The sequence below is a fragment of the Enhydra lutris genome, unplaced genomic scaffold, assembly GCF_002288905.1.
Source record: "Enhydra lutris kenyoni isolate GAN:26980312 unplaced genomic scaffold, ASM228890v2 scaffoldscaffold12, whole genome shotgun sequence".
Classification (NCBI taxonomy): domain Eukaryota; kingdom Metazoa; phylum Chordata; class Mammalia; order Carnivora; family Mustelidae; genus Enhydra; species Enhydra lutris.
In genome coordinates, this window is record NW_019154096.1 from 5,570,494 (window position 1) to 5,593,139 (window position 22,646).

General features: G+C 42.0%; 1 protein-coding gene across 1 annotated transcript in view; it reads left to right on the plus strand.

Moving 5' to 3' along the window:
• Nucleotides 1-22,646, plus strand: part of LOC111144835 (renalase, FAD dependent amine oxidase) — a 246,285-nt gene that overhangs the window by 215,927 nt on the left and 7,712 nt on the right. The window contains exon 6 of the mRNA XM_022499357.1: nucleotides 5,400-5,575. Coding sequence (XP_022355065.1) covers nucleotides 5,400-5,575 — 176 coding nt within the window. The remainder of the gene's footprint in view (nucleotides 1-5,399; nucleotides 5,576-22,646) is intronic.

The window sequence follows — 22,646 nt, forward strand, 5'->3', positions numbered from 1 at the left end:
GAGAGCAAATATTTTCAATGTATTATATTACATGCCAAGGAAAACTATCTTTCGCAAATGTCAGTGAAATAAAGACATTTTTAGAAAATCAAAAGCCTTCAACAGAATCTCATTAAGGAACTTCAACATGAGATACTTTGGGAAAAGGAAAATAACTCTAGAGACAAGCTGTGAGATCCATGAAGGAAGCTGTGGATAGATAAATACAAACACTGAATTTATTTTTAAAAAGCTGAATTCATGAATCCTGGACAAAAACAATAAAAACAAACAGACAAAAAATCCCATAAAACATAAAATCAGAATTAAAGTAGTCAAAGGTTCTTATATGAAACTGGAGAAGGATAAACATATTAACTTTTGACTTTAATTTGGATGCTGAAGTCTGTGGGTAATCCCTAAAAACAGAAACCAAGTATATAATGTCCAAACTAGAAAAGAGGAAAAATGAAATAAAGGGTAAAAGCGGTTTAAACAAAAAGAAGGCAATTTTTAAAAAAATTTTAAAAAGAAACAAATGTTGGAAGAGTGGAACAAATAAAAAATAGAAAATAAACTTCAAGGCATTTCTAAATGTAAAGACGTTCACAGTGTATTATTAAAAGGCATCAGGAAATAGCCGGAAACTGGTAACAGCTTCAGTATAAAGCAAACATTGTCAGGACTAAAAGGAGAAACTGGGAATTTTACCATATTCAGGACAGATGTTTAATATACCTCTTTCACTAATTGATCAGGCAGACAATTCATAAGAACTTAGTTGATTAGAACCACACAGTTGATAAGATTGTCCTAGCAGACTTAACTAAAATTTAATTCAATGACTAAAAACCACTCAAGCACACAGGTAACACTTAGGAAAACTGACGATGTTTGAAGCCATTCCAGAGATCTTAAAGTATCATACAGATCACATTCTTTGACTCAACACAATTGAGTCAGGATTTCTTTTAAAAATGGTTTTATTGGGGCGTCTGGGCGGCTCAGTCCGTTAAGTGTCTGACTCTTGATTTTAGCTCAGGTCATGGTCTCAGGGTCGTGGGATCGAGCGTCAGGCTCTGCGCTGGGCATGGAACCTGGTTGAGACGCTCTCTCCTCTGCTCCTGCCCCTCTCCACCCCTCACGCTTTTGCTCTCTAAAGAGATAAAGTCTTTAAACAAATGTATTTTGTTATAAGTAGCATTGTGTCTTTCAGTGTGTTTAACCTCTTAGTGGTTCTTTTTATGATTGATCTGACCGTGGCTCTGAGGCAGCTCATGTCCTTATTTTAAGATAAATTTCAGTTTTTGTTTGGGGGACAGGGGACAGTTTTGTAAGTATTTCCCTGGAGGGCCTTATTGAGCTCGGTATTCCATCGGCCGTAGACAGAAATTCTGCCCCACTGCTAACGCTGGGGCTCATGCTGTTGTTAACCAACTCTTAGCTCTTTGACCCCATTCAAAACTGTAGACTAATGGCTATTATAACAAATAAAACAAAATAACAAGTGTTGACGAGGATGCAGAGAAATTGGACGCTTTGTACCTTGCTGGTGGGAATGAGGAAATGGGGCAGCCGCTGTGGGAAATCGATATGGTGGTTCCTCAGACATTTAAACATAGCATTGCCATATGGTCCAGCCATCCCACACCTGGGCACACACCCAAAAGAAGGGAAAGCAGGGCCTCAAATACATATGGGTGCCCCGTGTTCATATCAGCCTCATTCAAAACAGCCAGAAGGCGGAAGAACGCATAAATGGATGGACAGATGACTGAGTACGCAAAACGTGGTCCATCCGTACCCTGGAATATTATTCGGTCTTAAAGAGGAAGGGGGTTCAGACACTTGTTGCAACACAGGTGAGCCTTACAGACATCATGCTAGATGAAATAAACCCATCCTGAAAGGATGTCATATTATTCCGTGTCTATGAGCCACGTCAAGTAGTGGGAATCAGAGAGAGGAACAGAATGGTGGTTGACAGGGGCTGGGGGAACGGGGATGGAGGGGCTTCGCATTTCCTGGGTGTAGACTTGACGCGGAGAGATTAAAAAGCTCTGGGTACCCACGTCCGTGATTGTTGTAGGGCAATGTGGGTATACTTAATGCGAGACTACTGCATACTTAAAACAGGTTAAAGTGGTGAATTTTAGATTATGTCTATTTTACCACAATAAACAAATATATAAAAACTGCTGTGTCTGTATCCAGGAATAGTCTGCCACGGTTCCTGGGGTGTTGATACAATCATCAGTCTTCAAGCTTTGAGAGAAGCCAACACTGTTTTCCCCTTCTGAAGCGACTCCTGCTATGGCATAGAGGCCGAAGCAAGAGTATGATCTGGGGGTCTGTCGCATTTGGGTAGCACTTCTTGTCTGAAGAAAGGTTTTATGTGTCCTCACCCATTTAACACTTGTGACAGCCTTATAAGGTACGTAGTAATGTTCCCTTTTAATTGATGTGCGAAGGTGAGGCCCCAGAGATTAAGTTGTCCGGGACCACTGGGCCGTTAGGATGCTCAGGTTCAAGTACTTGCCTTCCCACTAAAGCCCCTGATCTCCCAGTGGACAGAAACATTTGTCGTCTTAACGTGAACTTAACATTTCGTATGCCAAAAGTGAAGTGCTGTGCTTATTAAACTGAATAAAGAGAAGGAGAAGAAAGGTAACATTATTACCACCTTCCCAGTGACCTAAAAATACGGACTATAATGACTCGACGCTCTGAACCCTACTCACTTACTCGTGGCTCTTCCCCGTGGTCTCTTTCCAAACCCGAGTCACATTTAAACTCTGGCTGGCTGTTTGTATTTTGGGGCCCTAGCTTCTGAAGATACCCTTTCATTTGGGGGGGGTGGGAGGAGGGGGCAAAGGGAGCGTTCCCTTCAAACTCATTGCTTCGGGTTGCATTGATTCAACTTTTAATCTAAATTCTGGAAGATTTTTGTTTGATTCCAATAAAAACAAGAGCCAGGTTTTCTCTCATTGTCATGCAAGAACGGTTTCATTTTGGGTCTTAAATTTCCTTTTTTACTGTTTTTCTTAGAGTGGATGGCTGATGTAAATGGGAGAAACCTGGCAAGGCACCATCACGGCCCTCAGTCATTTTATGAGTCTCCCCCACTCCCAACCCTCCCCCCAGCCCCCCATCAAAATGGCTGGGTCAGTGCAACCTTCAGAGTCCCAGCACGCGGCTAGCATTCACTTTTCTTGGAAGCCTGCCATCCATAAGCCAGCTCTGAACTCCGACTCTTGTGCTTCCGAAGGTTGACCCAGTAGTTTTCTCTGTCTTTGGGAAGATTTGGTCCCCAACAGAAGGGGGATGGGGCTGACACCCCCTTGCTGGGAGGAAGCCTCCCTGAATCTATTACTTGGGAACCAAAATAACACTCCCTGGGGGGAGATGGGTGACCGGATTTTTTTTTTTTTAAGATTTTATTTTGAAGTAATTGCTACACCTAACATGGGGCTTGAACTCAAGGTCCCTGAGGCCAAGAGTTGCACGCTGTGTGGACTGAGCCTGTCCTGTCCCCCATGGGTGACAAGTTTGGAGGGTTTGAACTCCTGGGTCCTTCCCTGTGCGAGGTACCGCTAACATCTAGCCTGGCGGGTTTAACACAGAATGTTCAGAGGTGGTTCCTCCGTGTCCTCCTCCACGTTGTTCCAGCCCCTGTGGGGACAAGCTCCTTACACTGTATTTACCGCATGGATTCCAAAGTCAGCTCTCCCACCTCGTGCATATAAAAATATTTGGAAGCCCTCACTTGATTTTAAAATGCTCACAGCATTTTGGGACTCCCCCTTCCCCTGCGTTCTGCTGTAAAATTCACAATCCAGAATTCTCTGGGCAGAGAGCAGTGGAAAAGATGAAGCACTTAAAAAAAAAAAAAGCGCTATCATTCAGGCAAGACCACGGGACCTTTTCTTTTGTCTATATCGGGAGTATTGCTTCTGTTTTCGTGGGTCCCATCGATGAAGCCCCTGCTCAGCGCCAGAAATTGTGCCAAGCTCTTCCCGGCCGTTCATCCCATAATCCCCACCACGGACCTGTGGGATCGGTACTAAGATTCCGATTTTACAGAAAATGAAACAAAACAAAAACTCTGAAATGGAAAGAAGATAAGCAGGCCTGTAGCAAGTTAGCGGCTTAATGTTGTGCCACGGAATATTTTTAGTGTGTAAAATTGTTCAAACACGCCTGGCTCATCTAGATCGTTGTCTTACCCTCGACAGTCCAAAATGAGAATTTTCAGAATCAGGCTTGCCAGCCCCTGTCAGACCTTACACACTTCAATATTCTCTTCTTTCAGCGAGGGGTGGGGGAGAACCAACTGTCTTATTATGTCATGCGTTTTATGTTTTTAAAGATTTATTTATTTATTTGAAAGAGATAGAGAGAGATCACAAGTGGGGGGCGGGTAGAGGGAGAAGCAGACTCCCTGCTGAGCATGGAGCCTGATGCGGGGCTCGATCCCAGGACCCTGGGATCATGACCTGAGCCGAAGGCAGACGCTTCACCGACGGAGCCACCCAGGCGCCCCTATTTCATGCATTTTTTGATCTATGATCGCCTCCCCTCAACTTTCTCTTCTACATGATTTAAAATCATAACAACAGGCAGACTCTTAACGTCCCTGTCAAGACTGTGTTTTGTAAGACCTCAGCCACTTTGCTCTCAACCTAAAACTTCATTCGATTCTCTGTATTCCACCAAAGAGTGAAAGAGACGAAGGTGACGTGCATTATTTGAATTCATGGAAATGTTGCAAAACAAACACATAAACTCCATGGCAAACAAAAATGGAAAGTAGTTCGTGGGATAAATGAGGACGGTTTTACTCTTAGTGCTGCTTCAAAGATAAAGAACGTTCGGAAGTCAAGCCCATTTTTAGAGAGAAGCTTGATTTTTTTTTTGAACGTGGTAAAGATATTTTATTCTGTCACTTATATAATTTCAACAAAATATTTTGCAATCCATTTAACAGACAATGAAGAAGCGTTTACTGAACATCTACTTTGTTCTCAGAATTCAAGGAGAGTATAAGCGATACCTGAGAAACAGCTCCTGCCCTGGGGAACTTATAATTTAGTGGACGAGAGATGGTGATTTTACCTGAGGCAGAAATTACTAGATGTTCCTTTTCCCCTTCCTTCTGGTTCTCTGGTAGGATCTGAAAATTTTTCCTCTAATATACATCGTGATTCTGTCCTCCTCTTCAGAGAAGCTTGATTTTGAATTTCAGAGATAGTTTAACTTGGTGGTTAGGGATTAGAATCTGTTTCCCCCTATTTATGGTCTACTTATGGACTATTTATGGTCTGCTTATTGTGATTCGTTCTTAACCCTGATTTGAAAGGCTGACAGACGTTTCCCTCTGACCTGCTTCAAGCCATGTCTTTGTGTTCCTCTTATACTAGAGTCGTCCGAAGTCGGGCCTTCCGTTGTGGTTCACACCACTGTCCCCTTTGGAGTCACCCACTTGGAGCACGACACCGAGGACGTGCAGGGGCTCATCTTCCAGCAGCTGGAAGGTGTCTTGCCAGGGCTGCCTCGGCCAGTTGCGACCCAGTGCCAGAAGTGGAGACATTCGCAGGTAAGAGAACATGGGTGCGAGGACACAATCTTCTTCATCAATACTCCCTTTTACTCCTCTCTGTCATTCCGTAGTCCAAGAACAGAACTGTGGGATCCCCGGAGCCAATATTTGTTTGCCCCATGTGTAACCGTAAACTTCTACGGGTCTTATTAGCCCAGTTATTTCTCAATGAGAGCTGCATACAGTTTTCCCCCGAGGTCATGTTCAAAATCCAGCATCGCAAGACTCACACACCTTGAAAAGCTGGGGTTTCGTATTCAGGCAAGGCAAGTTGTAGATCAAAATGCAGCTGTTTCTCTGGGGTTTTTCTAAGTCAGGACTGTGGTTACATAGAAACCACTTTAACCTCCCAAATTTTCTGCAAGAGGTCACATTAACCTTGTAAGTGTATTTTGCTACCACAATTTTCATTTTTATTAAGTTCCCACTTTGGTTTTGAGTGCCGCCAGCCAAGCTCCTTGGGGGGACCAAGATGAATACCTGTGTAATTCAGCTGCTTGAGTTGTTTTTCTGGGTTAGATAAACCTGCTGATCCCTCCACCAGCTCAGATCCAAGCTCTTCACACTAAGTAAATGTTGACTTTTCCGGAAATCTCTGCATATACCAACAGAAGTTTGTATTTGTAGAAAAAGTCTTTTGATCTGTAAACTCAATTGTAAAGCCGTTTGGGGGACAGTGGAGAGCAAGGCCGAGGAGAAAAGCAACAGTGATTTTTCTCCCCCTAAGAGCTCCGAGCCCGTTGGTTAGCTGATTGATCAGGGCTGTTGGGCACCCAACTTGGGAAACCTTTAGGAAAAAGGGTATTGTGAGAAATTGCAACAGATTCTGTATATTTTACATGTAGGGCTTTCCAAAATCAAAGGAAATGGTAAATTACTTTCTAAAATACTATGGTGTGCCTGTGTGTTTACCTGTGTCTTCTCAAGTTCAATTATACAGGGAACCTTTGGGGAAAATATTTACTTAAATGTATCATGGTCACTTTAGAAGACTTTACTCTTTCCTTTTAAAAGCATTGAAAACCATCTCGAGGGGCACCTGGGTGGCTCAGTGGGTTAAGCCTCTGCCTTCAGCTCAGGTCATGATCTCAGGGTCCTGGGATCGAGTCCCACATCGGGCTCTCTGCTCTGCAGGGAGCCTGCTTCCTCCTCTCTCTCTCTCTGCTTGCCTCTCTGTCCACTTGTGATCTCTCTCTGTCAAATAAATAAAATCTTTAAAAAAAAGAAAGAAAGAAAGAAAACCATCTTGATAACAAATGTCTTTAAGTGCTAGTAACTCAATTGTAGGTCGGCTTGAAAAAGAAAACAGGGACATCATCCTGTTGCTATAATTTGAAGCTGGATGTATTACACAGCAAGTTCTTTTGCAATTTGTAAATATTCTTGTGACTTCCACAAAATAATGAGCTGAAAAGATGGGTTAAAATCAATTTATTTCTTCAAACGTCGTGTGTTAATAGAAATAGATAGGCCCTTACCACAAAATGACCCATCCGAAGTTGTGCAATATCACAAAATTTAATCAAAAATATCAGAACACAAACCACATCCAAACCCTAGCCATGATTTTTATTACAATTTGGATGTTCTCTCTTGAAATGAGCCCAGTGCATTTATAACTCTGTTGTCACAAAATCTGCATTGGCTGCAAAGTCTAAAAGGGAGTAAGTTGTTTCATTAGAACTTAGAAGTTTGAATTTTCCAATATTCCTACCCTGCCCATAGTACCTTGCGCATCATTCTACAGAGCGTAACATTATTCTTTATGGCAGAGATCTTGCCTACATGGTGAGATAGAAGAAGGTGATGCTAGATAGATGATAGATAGGTAGGTAGGTAGGTAGGTGATAGGTAGATGGACAGTAGGTAGGTAGGTAGACAGATGACAGATAGAGGATAGATAGACAGATTATCTCCCATATCACCTTAAAGAAAGGAATAAGGAATGACAGGTCCAAAGACGTAATAGGATTTAACTACTTTTCAGTTATTAATCCCAAGGGAACATCTTGCCAGTGCTTTTCAAAGCTCCATTGTAACCTTTGAAATTTGACATAAATGTGTGCCCCCCTCTTCCCTTGCCATCCCAGAACACATGCTCTACCTTCAACAAGCGCACAGATGCACGTGCATGAGTATGGTCTCCTACATGTGTAGACTGAAGGGGAAGATTGTGTAGGAACAGGAACAGAAAAGAAAGAGGAACAACCCTTTGGTTTTGAACTTCCATTCACCTCTGAGCAGAGGTGCAGTCCCCATACTGGGAAAATCCCATCCGTGTCTTCTTCCAGTCTGGGTCCTACCCTGTGTTCCTTTTCTTTTCCTCCTCCCCCTCTCCTGTTCCACCCCAAAGGGCTCTAATTCTTCACACTCCCACCCCTTTCAGCCCCCTCCCCCCACCCCTCTTTCTGATGAGCAAATAATAGAGCTCTTCAAACCCTTATTTTATGAAATCCTCAAGGGACCACAGAACTGGTGTCCCCCGCCCCAGGCAGCAGTGGGTGGCATGGATTCCCCATCCTTTGTCTCCATTCATTTCATTTTTTTTCTCTTTTTTCTCTTCTTTTGCGATCTCTGCACTGTGCAGGGTAGGGGAGAGGAGGGAGAGAGAGAGAGGGAGCATAAGCGCCCATAGTGTGCAGACCAGGAGCTGGGCCCTTCAAACATGGGATCTCATTTAACATTGAAAGTAGCCTGACAAGATTGCCAGTTTTAACCCAGTCTAGCGATGAGAAAACTGAGGCCTCAAAGCCATGAAATAAATTCCCAAAGGTCCCTTGGCTCAGAGGGACAAAGCCAGTCTTCCCACCAGCTGAGTCCTTCATTCTCCCTCGGGCCTGCCACATCATCTTCGCAGTTGCTGGGGATTAGGATGAAAGTTACAGAACTGCAGTGATGGGAGTGGGGAAAGAGGTCTGTAGTTTACTCATTTAGCTACTCATTGACTCAATAAGCATTTAACGAATGCCGGTGGCATGCCTGGGACTCAGCTCCCCCAACCGCAAAAGACTATGACTGATTTGCTGACGGCCTTCTCCTGAGACCCTGAGCGGAATTTTTGGTCTTGAGTAAGATAATGGTGTGTTCTTGTGGGTGCTGCTCTGCCAGGAAGAATGAGGCAGATGAAGGAGGATGGCGCGTGTGAAAGACTCGGGAGCTGCTCTGTGCCTCCCATTTGGTTCACCTAAAACACTCGAGTAGGTGGTTTGAACAAACTTAGCCAAGCAATGGCAGGTTTTCATGGTTCTCAGTCCTCCCATGGGCGCTCTTTGCCCTCCAGAATTTAGATGTCCATCCAGTTAGTAGAATGGGATGTCTAAGCCATGATGCGTTGCATGAAGGCTTCTGTGACCGGCGTGATGCGCTAACGCTTTCAGTAGGAGAGTCATCACTGGAGATGTCTTTCCGTCTACCTCAACGGCACAGGTGATCAGTCTGACGACCCTAATATTCACTGATATTTGCTGTGCTTTCCCCCCTGATTTCCGGGCTTCTCGTAATGCCTTGTTCCAACTACCGTGAATGATGTGCTTGTGAGTTGAACTCTGATTTCCCTCCACCTTTCTTGAGTCCCCAAAAATGCCAGTGGTTCTTTCCCCTGCTTTATTTAGCACATTCATGGAGTATTTTCTTTAAAAACAAACCAACCAACAAAAAAAACTCTCACCACTGAATGTTATTTTCAAATACCAAGGAAATCAGGAGAGGAATTTACGGGGAGGGAAGGAATACATTGGTATCTCGGGCAAAATAAATGGATCTGGACTAACTTCTGAAGCTTTTGTAGTACAATTAGAAATCAGGTTTCTTCTGTGGTTACTTTTTTTTTTTTTTTTAACTTGGTCTTTTGCCATGAGAGGGTGTCTTCTCTCTCCCCAGTGGCTGTCTGTTTGTATTTTGTAAGAAGAATCACAATCTCTTTAAGGACCTGATAAAACCTGGGGAGCCCCGGGTGGCGCAGTTAAGCCTCGGACTCGTGATTTCTGCTCAGGTCGTGATCTCAGGGTCGTGAGATGGAGCCTCCAGTTGGCCTCCACGCTCAGCTGGGAGTTGGCTCCACAGTCTCTCTGCCCCTCCCCCACCCCCACTCTCTTTCAAATAAATAAATCTTTAAAAAAAGGAATCTGATAAAAGTTATGAGCATGAAGGTTCTCATCACTTCAAAGTATACATGTACACGTGACCACAGAAATTTCATACAATTATGAGGATTTATTTTTTTTTAAAGATTTTATTTATTTATTTGACAGAGAGAGATCACAAGTAGACAGAGAGGCAGGCAGAGAGAGAGAGAGAGAGGGAAGCAGGCTCCCTGCTGAGCAGAGAGCCCGACGCGGGACTCGATCCCAGGACCCTGAGATCATGACCTGAGCCGAAGGCAGCGGCTTAACCCACTGAGCCACCCAGGCGCCCAATTATGAGGATTTATAATCAACCTAAAGTCCTCCCCTGAGTCCCCCGTCTAGAGTACTTGCTATAAAGGTTATTCTACTATATCCTGCATAAATCAAGAACTACTCATGGCCTGGTCTTGTGTTGCAGTCAGGGAAACACAATTCCACAACCAAAAGAAATTTAAAATACAGGCATATCTTATTTTATTGCACTTGGCTTTATTGCATGTCATCATAGATGCTGTGGTTTTTTTACAAATTTAAGATTTCTGGCAACCCTGGGTCAAGCAAATCTACCGGCGCCATTTTTTTCTCCAACAGAATGTGCTCACTTCCTGTCTCTGTGTCACCTTCTGATAATTCTCACAATATTTCAAACTTTTTCCTTATTATGATATTTATGATGGTGCCCTGTGCTCAGTGATTATGTCTCGCTGAAAGCTCAGACGATGGCGAGCGTTTTGTAACAATAATATATTTCTAAATCGTGGTATGTACATTTTTAAAGACATAGTGCTCCTGCACACATAATTGACTACAGTATAGTGTAAACATAACTTTTATATGCATGGGAAACCAGAAGAATTTCATTTGACTGGCTTTATTACAATCCTCGCTGTGGTGGTCTAGAACCGAACCCTTGGTATCTCCAAGGTGGGCCTGTAACTCCAATCTTTACAAGTACGTTTTTTGAAACTTTAAAGAATAGCCAACATTTGTCATCCTCGCCAGCACTTTTGGAAGTCTCTTTTCTCATTCTCTTTTCTTCCCTTCTGTCCTTCCTTCAGCTTCCTGTTCACATTCTTCACTCTTGACTTGATCCTCTTTCTTTTTTTTTCCCTCTTAAACAAGTAACTCTTTGCCCTTTTTAGTGCAATTCCCCATTCTGGCTTCCTCATTACCTCAGTTGGCATAGTCCTCACCAGGAATAGAAAGAATAAAAGAGAGAAGAAGAAACGTACAACAGCTTACAGCCAGAATTTTCCTTAGTTGTGTGGGTTCCGTGGGGGGACAGGTATGCACCCAGAAGAGCCCGAGATCCCCCAGTACTTACACTCTTGCCCCGTGAGATTGATCTCGGGTGTGTCGTGGTGTCTAAGTCAACCCTGGAAGGTCAAATGACAGTTCATATTTTCATTTTTTTTTCTTTCTTATATGCATTTTTCCATTATATCGCCCTTGATATCTTGTTTTGTGTGGGTTGGAAACAGAAGGCAGTGACTGATTGTATGAAAATGCCAAAACTATAAACCCCAAAGATTGTCCTCTTGAAAGCAGTCAGTCACCTTATAAACGACACCCTTATTCCAACACGGTAGAGTCCGGCTTTCAGAGCCTGGCGTGCATTCTTCGACCTGTCATTGGTTGGATCAGGTCTTTTGAATTTGAGCTTGAATTTGATGTTTTAGGAACAAAGTCATTTGGACTTAAATCTTTTGAATAAAATGGATGGTCAGTTTTGACACTTTTCTTAAATGTGACAGATTCAAGTATATGGCCTCCCGGGATAAGTACTCTAAAAAATAATAATAATAACCATTGTATTTATCAGTTCAAGTACGTTCCCTGTGTTGCTTGCTAGTTCGTGTACATGGTAAAATCATACTGCCACTGGTCCTGTGATGTTTCTCCCATATTTGTGCTTTATAATTTCTGGATTTTTAATGATTGGATTATGTGTGATCTTGGACTCTGGCTTCAGACAGATTTCAGTTCAAAGCCCAGCTCATGGTGGGACTCTGAGCAGGGTAGACTGGTGCTCCCAGCTCCAGGGCCCATCTGTAACCAGTAACGACTGAACCTGCCTCCCAGGGTTGTGGTTGGATTGAAATGGGGCAACACGGTAGAAAGCATTTACCACAGATGCCAGGACGAAGCAAGTTCTCAGGAGGTATTACTAAATGGGTAACAAGAGGAAGAAGAAAGGATGTGGGGTCATTTCCTTGGCGCTTAGCTCGAGTGTCCCTGTCACTTGCTTTCTTTTCTTGACTACTTCTCTATCTCTCTCTTAAGATTTTATTTATTTATTTATTTGACACAGAGAGAGAGGGAACACAAGCAGGAGGAGGGGAAGTGGAGAGGCAGAAGCAGACTCCCCGCTGAGCAGGGAGCCCAATGTAGGACTCGATCCCAGTACTCTGAGGTCATGACCTGAGCTGAAGACAGATGCTTAATGACTGAGCCACCCAGGTGCCCCTTGACTACCTCTCTTCATGGCCACTTGCTCTCCTACTTTTTTGTTTTTCTCACTCTCCTTTTAGAGTTGCTCTCTCTCCTCTGTGTTCTCTTCTTCACTTATGCCAATAGCCTTGGACAAGGCATGTTTCTGAAGGACTGATTCAGTGCCAGGTGCTATGACCCTTAGTCACACCATTGGGACTGTTGAATAACAGAGCAAGGTGAGACCAAAGACGTGTATTTCTGTGGATGCAAGGAACTCTTGTCAGTTTTTTTTTTTTTAAGCTTATACATTTTTCAGCTTCTTGCTGTTTATTCCCAGACTGACCTGCACATTCTTTAGTGTTTGGTACTTAAACACACTTCTGCCATTTATGCCATGAGTCAACATTTCCTGGCATGACACTATGGCCATAAAAGTGCTCTTGCCTATGGGTCATGAGTTTCTGGTAAAGTATAGTGGGACAAAGAGGCCCTTTGGGATCAGTGCACTCTGGCATGACCCAGTCCCTCAAGAGCAAGGCACATAACGGGTGTCAGCCCGAACCATTCCATTGTGTCATCTCCTACTTCTTTGTCACCAGCTCGTTACTGACGATTGCTTCAGTTTATTATGAGGTGGCCGCACGTGTGTGAGATCATTGGCTGAGAAGTTATGAGCATGGAATTAGGGAGGTACAGTCACAGTTTAATGGAAGTTTCTATGAGCCGCTATTTCCTCTTTTCACAAAATTCCATATTATGCAAACTATTAAATGTTTCAATGCATGGGCATTTAATTAAATCCTTTTTTCTTAAGTACTCCTGAGACCAACCTTGCCGTATATTCCGTATCATGGTTTTTCAGAAGAACTAATTATTTTGAGCAGCATTCATTGATGGAAAACTTTTTAAGGTGGGCTGTGTCATTTCTCCTGGACAAATGCTCTATCTGTTCATCTGTCGTCCATGTTATTACTTCAAACTTGGTGACGGGTGTTACCGTACGGGTGTGGACACTCCAAGAGAAGTAGGCCCTCTTCCAGAACTGTTCCATTAAAGGTTAGTCTACTAGATCTATTGAGGGTCAACATCAGTATTATGCTATAAAACGAACAAGAAAGTTCAGCTGCCAAAATCTATTTATGTCCACATTAGAAATTAATAATATATATGCAAGTTTCCATTTCACACACCTATATTGAGCTCTTAACCTATGCCAGACATTATGTGGGATTTGACAGGCTCAAAGACAGCTCCCTTCCTTCAAGGAGCTGGCTGTATAATCAACAAAGCTGACTGAAGAGCAGGTAATCATGAGATAGTGTGGTTTGCTTAAAAAAGTATGTATAGGGGGCGCCTGGGTGGCTCAGTGAGTTAAGCCGCTGCCTTCGGCTCAGGTCATGATCTCAGGGTCCTGGGATCGAGTCCCATGTCAGGCTCTCTTCTCAGCAGGGAGCCTGCTTCTCTCTCTCTCTCTCTCTCTCTCTCTCTCTCTGCCTGCCTCTCCATCTACTTGTGATCTCTCTCTGTCAAATAAATAAATAAAATCTTAAAAAAAAAAGTATGTATAATACACTCTGTGAACACAGAATTTTTTTTTAAGATTTTATTTGTTTATTTATTTACTTGAGATTGAGAGAGAGAGAGAGAGAGAGACAGAGAGAGATCATGAGCAGTGGGGAAGGACAGAGGGAGAAGCAGACTTCCCAGTGAGCAGGGATCCCAATGAAGGACTCGATCCCAGGACCTTGGGATCATGACCTGAGCCGAAGGCAGACGCTTAACCAACTGAGCCACCCAGGTGCCCGAACAGACAGTGTGAGGAGAATGGTAACACATAACTTCCTAAGAGAAGATGTCACTAGAAATAAATCCTAGAAAATGAAGTCAGACAAGCAAAGAGAATGATGTTGGAATGATATTCCAAGAGCAGGTGTACTTTCCCAGAGGTGGGAGAGTGCAAGGTGCATTCTTTCTTTTCACCTTGATCTTTGTACCTTGGTGTAAAGCACCTGTATAAACATGACAGCCCACATGATCATTTTATTATACTATGTGTGTATATATATTCATTAGATAGTCTCTCTATATAGTCATTCTCTCTCAAAAATGCCATTTATTTTTTATTTATTTTTAAAAATATATTTATTTATTTTAGAGAGAGAGAATGCAGTGCCAGTTGGGGGAGGGGGAGAGGGAGAGAGAGAGAATCTCAAGCAGACTCCTAGCTGCGTGTAGAGCCTGACACAGGGCTCAGTCTCATGACTCGGAGATCATGATCTGAGCCAAAATCAAGAGTCAGACGCTCAACCGACTGAGCCACCCAGGCGCCCTACAAAAAATGCCATTTATTAATCCCCTAGTCTGTGTAGCTCACTGGGCTTTGTACTTAACTCCCCTTCAGGCTGCAAGCACCCTATGGAGTGTCCACTCCTTCCCCATTGCACAGATATGGAAGTTGGGAAGTAGAGGCTTAGTACTTTCCGTGAGGTTCTTCCCCCAAGAGGTGGCAAAACCAGAATTCAGCCACAGGTCTGTTGAAAAGCCAGGGCTTTCAAACACCTCACTCTACTGCCAGTAATTGTTTTCTTTCCCCCAATTATGACACATTCTTCTATCATCATTCTTTTGCTGCTGTCAGCTAGAAATAATAGTTAACATTTATGCTCTGATTTTAGAAAGCACTTTTCTACTTCTTTTCATTTGCTCCTCACAACTAATTCTGACAGATCAGGAAGTAAATATGACTATCTTTGCTTCAAATGAAGAAACTGGGGTTAATGTTGCAGGTTTTGTCTAATATGACGCAACTAGTAAGTAATAAAATAGAAACTGAAATGTTTCATTTTAGATTCAAAAGTCCACATTTCACATTCTAGGCAAAAATTAACTAAATGTGGATCATAGACCATAAAACCTTAAAACTAGAAAATTTCTATGTGAAAACAGGAGAAGATTTTATGATCTTGGGTTTGGCAAACATTTCTTAGATAAGACACAAAAAGCACAAACAATAAGAAAATAAATTGATGAACTGGGCTTGATCAAAATTAAAAACAATGTCTTTGAAAGACACTGTTAAGAAAATGAAAGGTTAAGACACAGAATTGGAGAAACCATTTGTAAAAACATATATCTGATGAGAATAGCATCCAGACTATATAAAGACCTGTCACAAATTTCATAATAAGAAAACAAATGGCCCAATTATTTAAAAATGGACAAAAAATTTGGAAGAGCAATATACTAGAGGAGAGGTATGAATTTAACCATGGAGATGTAAGAGATCTACAATGAAAACTGTAAAACATTGCTGAAAGAAATTAAAGAAGACTTAAATACAGGAAAATATACTGTATGCTCATAGATTTGGAGACTTAATTATTGTTTCTTAACTAAACTCTGTGCCCAATGTGGGGCTTGAACTCATGACCCTGAAATAGAGAGTCCCGTGCTCTACTAACTGAGCCAGCCATGTCCCCAGGAGATTTTAAAATGGCAATATCACCCAAAGTGACAGACTTATTGTAATCACTATTAAATTCCCAATACCCTTTGCAGAAATGCTGAAATTTATATAGAGTTGCAAGGGACCCCAAATAGCCAAAACAATCTCAAAAAAAAAAACAAAGCTGGAGGACTCACACTTTCTGATTTCCAAACTTACTACAAAGCTACCCTACTCCAAGTAATGTGGCAATGGCATAAGAATAGACATACAGATTAATGGACTAGAACCAAAATAAACCCACACTTATTGCCAATTGATTTCTGATAAGGTTCCCAAAAACATTCAGTGGGAAACAAGAATCTTCAACACATAGTGCTGGGACAACTGGACATCCACACACAAAAGAATGAAGTTGAAACCTTAAGTCACACCCCATGTAAAAACTTACCCCAAGTGGATTAAGAACCTAACTCTGCCAGCTAAAATCATAAAATATTAGAAGAAAACATAAGAGAGAATCTTCACAACCTTGTATTTCACAGTGGTTTCTTAGATATTACACCAAAAGCATAAACAAGAAGAGAAAAAAATAAATAATTCAGACTTCATCAAAATTCACAACTTGGGTACATCAAAGGATTATCAAGAAAGTAAAAAGAGAGCCCATAGGATAGGAGAAGATATTTGAAAATCACTTATCTAATAAGAGTCTACAATCCAGAATATATAAAGAACCCTTACAACTCAACAGCAAAAAATCGAACAATCTAATTTTAAAATGGGTCAAGGACTTGAATAGACATTTCTCCAAAGAAGAGATACGAATGGTCAAGAAACATAGGAAAAGATGCCCAGTGTCCTTAGTCATTAGGGAAATGCAGATGAAAACCACAATGAGGGACCATCTTATAACCACTAAGATGAATGTAATTAAAAAAAAAAAAAAAGAAGAAAGAAAAGGAAAAGAAGAAATGCTGGTAAGGATGTGGAGAAATTAGGATGTTCCTACCTTGCTGGTGGGCATATAAAATGGTTTGGATGTTGTGGAAAACAGTTTGGCAGTTCCTCAATAAGTTATACAGAGAATTGCAAGATAACCAAAATATCCCCCTCCTATATAACCAAAAGAGTTGAAAATGTTCAAACAAAACTGTGTCCACAAATGTTCATAGGAGCCCTATTCACAATAACTAAAGGTGGAGATAGGCCAAATGTCCATCATGGACATGAATGGATAAACAAAATATTGTATATCCATAAGATGGATTATCATTGAAGCATAAAAAATAAAGAATTATACCTCAATTAAAAAATCAGTCATTCAGATGCTGGTGAGGATGCAGAGAAAGGGGAACCCTCCTACCCTGTTGGTGGGAATGCAAGCTGGTGCGACCACCCTGGAAAACAGCATGGAGGTTCCTCAAAAAGTTGAAAATAGAGCTACCCTACTACCCAGCAATTGCACTACTGGGTATTTACCCTAAAGATACTAATGTAGTGATCCGAAGGGGCACATGCACCCGAATGTTTATAGCAGCAATGTCCACAATAGCCAAACTATGGAAAGAACCTAGATGTCCATCAACAGCTGAATGGATAAAGAAGATGTGGTATATATATACAATGGAATACTATGCAGCCATCAAAAGAAATGAAATCTTGCCATTTGCGATGACATGGATGGAACTAGAGGGTATTATGCTTAGCGAAATAAGTCAATCAGAGAAAGACAACTATCATATGATCTCCCTGATATGAGGAAATGGAGATGCAACGTGGGGGGTTTGGGGGGTAGGAAAAGAATAAATGAAACAAGATGGGATCAGGAGGGATACAAACCATAAGAGACTCTTAATCTCACAAAACAAACTGAGGGTTGCTGGGGGGAGGGGGGTAGAGAGAGGGTGGTGGGGTTATGGACATTGGGGAAGGTATGTGCTATGAAGTGTAAACCTGGCGATTCACAGACCTGTACCCCTGGGGCTAATAATACATTATATGTTAATAAAAAAATTAAAAATTAAAAAAAATCAGTCATTAAGGGGGCACTTGGGTAGTCAGTTAAGCATTGACTCTTGGTTTCAACTCAAGTGATGATTTCGGGGTCCTGGGATTGAGCCCCCCATTGGGTCTGCCCCTCCCCCTGCTCTCTTGCTCTCTAAAATAAATAAATAAATCTTTAAAAAAAAATCAATCATTAGGTGGGAAATATGTCTTCAACATATTTCTAATCAGAGGACCCAGGGGAAATTATATAGAAATACACATATTAAACATTTAAAGGACAAAAAAAAAAAAGGGCAATGATGTATTGATAAATGCTACAATGTGGATAAACCTTGAAGACATTATCCTCAGGGCGCCTGGGTGGCTCAGTGGGTTAAGCTTCTGCCTTCGGTTCTGGTCATGATCTCAGGGTCCTGAGATTGAGTCCCCTATTGGGCTTTCTGCTCAGCAGGGAGCCTGCTTCTCCCTCTCTCTGCCTGACTCTCTGCCTATTGTTATCTCTCTCTGTGTCAAATAAATAAATTAAAAAAAAAAAAAGAATAAAGAAAACATTGTCCTGAGTAAAAGAAATCAGACACAAAGGCTACATGGTGAATGATTCCACTTACATGAAATCGCTTGGATAGGCCAATCCATAGAGACAGAAACCTGGTAAGTGTTTGCCAGTGGCTACCACTAATGTCTTATGTATTTTACCCCCCACACACAAAAAGAGATTAGGTGGCAAGTAAGCACACACAAAAATGCTGACCATCATTGGTCATTAAGGGAATGTAAAGTAAAACTAAAATGAGATCCTCTGAGCAACCTACTGGAATGGCTCAGATCCAAAACTCTGAAGGTACCAAGTGCTGGTGAGGATGTAAATGGAATCCTCCCCTCTCACTGTGGGAATGCAGAATGGCAGCAGCCCCTTTGGAAAACACTTTCACAGTTTCCTACAAAATTAAATACACACTTGCCATCTGACCCAAGGACCCCACTCTTAGGGATTTACAGGAGAGAAATGAAGACATACATCCATATAAAAACTTATTTGCAAATGTTCATAGCAACTTTATCAAGAATTGCCCCCAAACTGGAAATAGCCCAAATATTCGTCCCCTGGTACGTGGGCAAAAAGTTTTAACTCCATACATGAAAAGCTAGTCTGTAATAAAATGAAACATCCTGCTACTATTTGCAATACATGAGTGAATCTCAGAAGCTTTTTCCAAATGAAAGCAGCCATACACAAAGGCTATCTATCGTATCATTCTATTTGTATAGCTTCCCGAAACAGGCAAAACTGTAGGGACAGAAAATTGATCAATGGTCACCAGGGGCCGTGACTTGGAGAAAGAGATGAACTACAAAGGGGCAGAAGGGAAATTTTGAGGGGGAAACAGAAATGTTCTCTATATCATTGTTGTGGTAGTTGACATGACTGTGTACATTGTTAAAATTTATAGAACACCACCCATAAAGGGTGAATTTCACCATATCTAATGTATACCTCAATTAAGCTGACTTTTCAAACCACTCATTTTTTTGTCTTCCATTATTGTTTCCCTGAGGAGCACAAGCATTGACTCTTTTAATCTCACAGCAGTGGAAGTGGAAGGGAGGTTGTTTCTGGAGCTGAAGATCAAAATGGCGGCACTCTTTTCACCAAAATCTCATAGCCCAAACAAAAAGCCCGTAGGTTCATTCTGCACAAGCGAGGACCAGAAAGAAATAATGGTCATGCTTCTAGGTCATCAAGAAAAGGAAGGGAGGGGCGCGTGGGTGGCTCAGTGGGTTAAAGCCTCTGCCTTCGGCTCAGGTCGTGATCCCAGGGTCCTGGGATCGAGCCCTGCATCGGGCTTTCTGCTTAGCAGGGAGCCTGCTTCCCCCCCCCACCTCTCTCTCTCTCTCTCTGCCTGCTTCTCTGCCTACTTGTGATCTCTGTCTGTCAAATAAATAAATAAAATCTTTAAAAAAAAAAAAAGTAAAGGAAGGGAAACAGTTGGGGGAGGGATGAAGAAGGAATTGAACGGTGGGGACCTGGGCTGCTGTTAAATGGGGGAGAAGTAGTGATTAGGCCCCCTTGAGTAGGACGGATGATTTTAGCATCATGACTAGACTCACAGATCAAAAGCGTTTTTGTCCTCTGTATCCTAGGATCCCGAATAACTGGATCCTTTGAGAGGCTGTGGCACAACATTTATATTTAGATGAAAAGAAAAGGATCCCAGTTTTCAGATCACCTTTTGCCTAAAAAATGGTGCCTCCTCCGCCCCCAGCACCCTCCACAGGCTCGCCAACTGCACATATTTGAAGAGTTAATGCATCAATATACTAAACCTGGCTGAAGGGCGGGACAGTCTCCCATTAAATTAAAAACTGTAAAGGGGACTGTAATACAACCATTGTTTTGTCTGTTATTACTGCAAGAGCACTAGAGAAAACAGTATCTCATTCTTGATTGTGTGCTTGTGAACAACTCCTCGTCGAAATAGACGGCTCCAGTGTTTTCAGGACTCTGAAGGGTAGAATAGATCTGAGCAGATTCAATGTAGACCTCAGGAATTGAATATACAATTTCGGCAAAGTACGTCCTTCGCCATTCAAGCCCCACCAAAGCTGCTACGTGGCTCATATAATTGATGTGCGGCTCCTTCTCCCTGCGACTACCCCTTGGTTTATTAAAATAGAATAGACAAATACCAATAAAGAGAAAAGCTCCACTGAGAATTGACCAAACCACATTACTTTCTTCACACCTAGGGTATTCCGACCTATAGTAATTTTACAGCGGCATTGCACAGTCCCAGACCCAGAACCCTGCAGCCAGGAGCCCGCCGCACGAGCAGACCTTTCCCTGAAGCACAACAAAGCGACAGTTTCGTGAAATCACCATTAAGTATCATTGAACACCGGAGAGACGCGTTGGACAGAGGCAGGAGGACGTGATGAACCTAATGCCTAAAAACCCATTAGCAATGCACCGGTCTCCGCAAGAAAGCACACGGTTGTTGATATGTTCCTGATGAACACGAAGGACTAAGGCATAGACTGATACAGACAGAAAGCCTCCAACACCAGGGGCCACAAGAAGTGCAATTTTTTAAAAATATTTTATTTATTTATTTGACAGGGAGAGAGATCACAAATAGGCAGAGAGACAGGCAGAGAGAGAGAGAGAGAGAAGCAGGCTCCCAGCTGAGCAGAGAGCCCGATGTGGGGCTCGATCCCAGGACCCTAGGATCAGGACCTGAGCCGATGGCAGAGGCTTAACCCACTGAGCCACCCAGGCACCCTGAAGCGTGATTTTTTTTTTTTTTAAAGAAAATATACCTAAAAACAGACTAAGTGGAATCATCAGCCCTCCCATTTATCATTATTATCCCAGTTCTCAGTGTCGCTTCTTCTCAGTGATACACAACGTATGGTTTAGAAATAATCGGTATCATCAGTGTCTTAATCATGCAAGTATATTCCATATGTGTAGGGCCTCGGGCTGTGCCACAACACCCGAGCATCTGACTGTTCAATGAGAACATTTTTAAAAGATACAGACAGAACTTGGCTGAGTCAGCCGGAAGACTTGGTTTCTTTCCTCCCTGATACCTAGAGCTTTCTAGAATGCTTTCTCCGGGTCCCAGGAAAGGAAGGTATTTAAAGGAATATTTAGACTTTATGTCTGTGCGGGCTCACTGCTACTTTGACAAGAACTGGAAGCATCATGGACTGTGTCTAAAGAAAATTAAAGAAACTAAAAACGAAAGAAAATTATTATCACAGAGAGGAAAAAAATGTACCTCCACGTTTAAAGGCCATTTGAACACAGAATTTAAAACTTTGAAAAGTTTGAATTAGTTTTTGGTGGCCCCACGTGCACACATCCTTTCAGCAAATATTCATTCAACACCAGCCACGTAACATGGAGAAGGAGATACAGGGAAGATGAAAACGAAAAAAAAAAAAAAAATCCTCAACGAAACAACCCTTGTCGCTCACTGTTTTTGAGGACTTACAAGGCCTTTAAATAACAAATATTTCTTACCAAATTGCAATTTGGTGAGTTAAGTGTAGAGGAAGCAGCAACATTTTACAGCATTTTCATCAGTGCCCAAAGGGACTTTTAAAGAAATAGAAGAAAGAGAGAGAAACATTACATTTTTCGTTTGGCCCATGGAATTTTTTTCTTAAGGAAAACTCTGTTGAGGGGTTGATAATATTTTTCACCACTGACCCATGAGTAAGGTCTCATCCTTTCAGAGTGCCTGGGCTTGATCCCTGTCTATAAATATGTAAACAGACATTTCCACTAACATACGCACAAGCCGTGGTCTCTCCTTCGTTTGTTTACATTCCTGCCTGTTTTTGTAAACAGGCGTATGATACATGCTTCAGCTCAGGGCCTCGGGAACATGGTAGGGGTGGGGAAATGTATACACAGAATCAACACAAGCCACACTTTCTCTCCAGCCTCATACATTGTGAAGGTGGGTATTTATTCCGCATTTGATGAAGACTTTTCCCCCGACCCCAATTTTTCTTTAAAGCCTGAAGTTTACTACCGGAGTACTTAGCCACAGGTGAACGGATGAAGGATGAATTATCCCAAATTCCAGTCCTAGCTAGATGAGCATGTGGATAGACGAGGATTGCACAAGTTTCTGGGAAATGAGTCGTACACAAAATTTTATTCCATTTTTAAATTATTTCCATCCATTCACCGAGTCCAGACCAAGGTTATGCGGTGTTACCTGAGATTACTGGTGGTTTCTCCAAGCTGGTCTCAGCTCCCCTGGCCCCCCACCCCCTTTATAGAAAACATTCCTTGGGCTGAGCATCTCTGTTCTCTGAGCCACATCAAGTGCCTCGCCCCACAGCTGTGGTTCCAAGCATTTTTATTTCATGGACCAGCAAAATCCCTCTGAATGTTTTGGGAACAAGTATAATATTGCTATCTTTGCATTCTGCCATTAAGAATTTAAAAAGAAAAAAAAAAAGAAAAAGAAAAAGAAAAGAAAAGAAAACAGAAAGAAATAGTAAAGATATAACCTCATAACCAATTTAGAAATAGAAT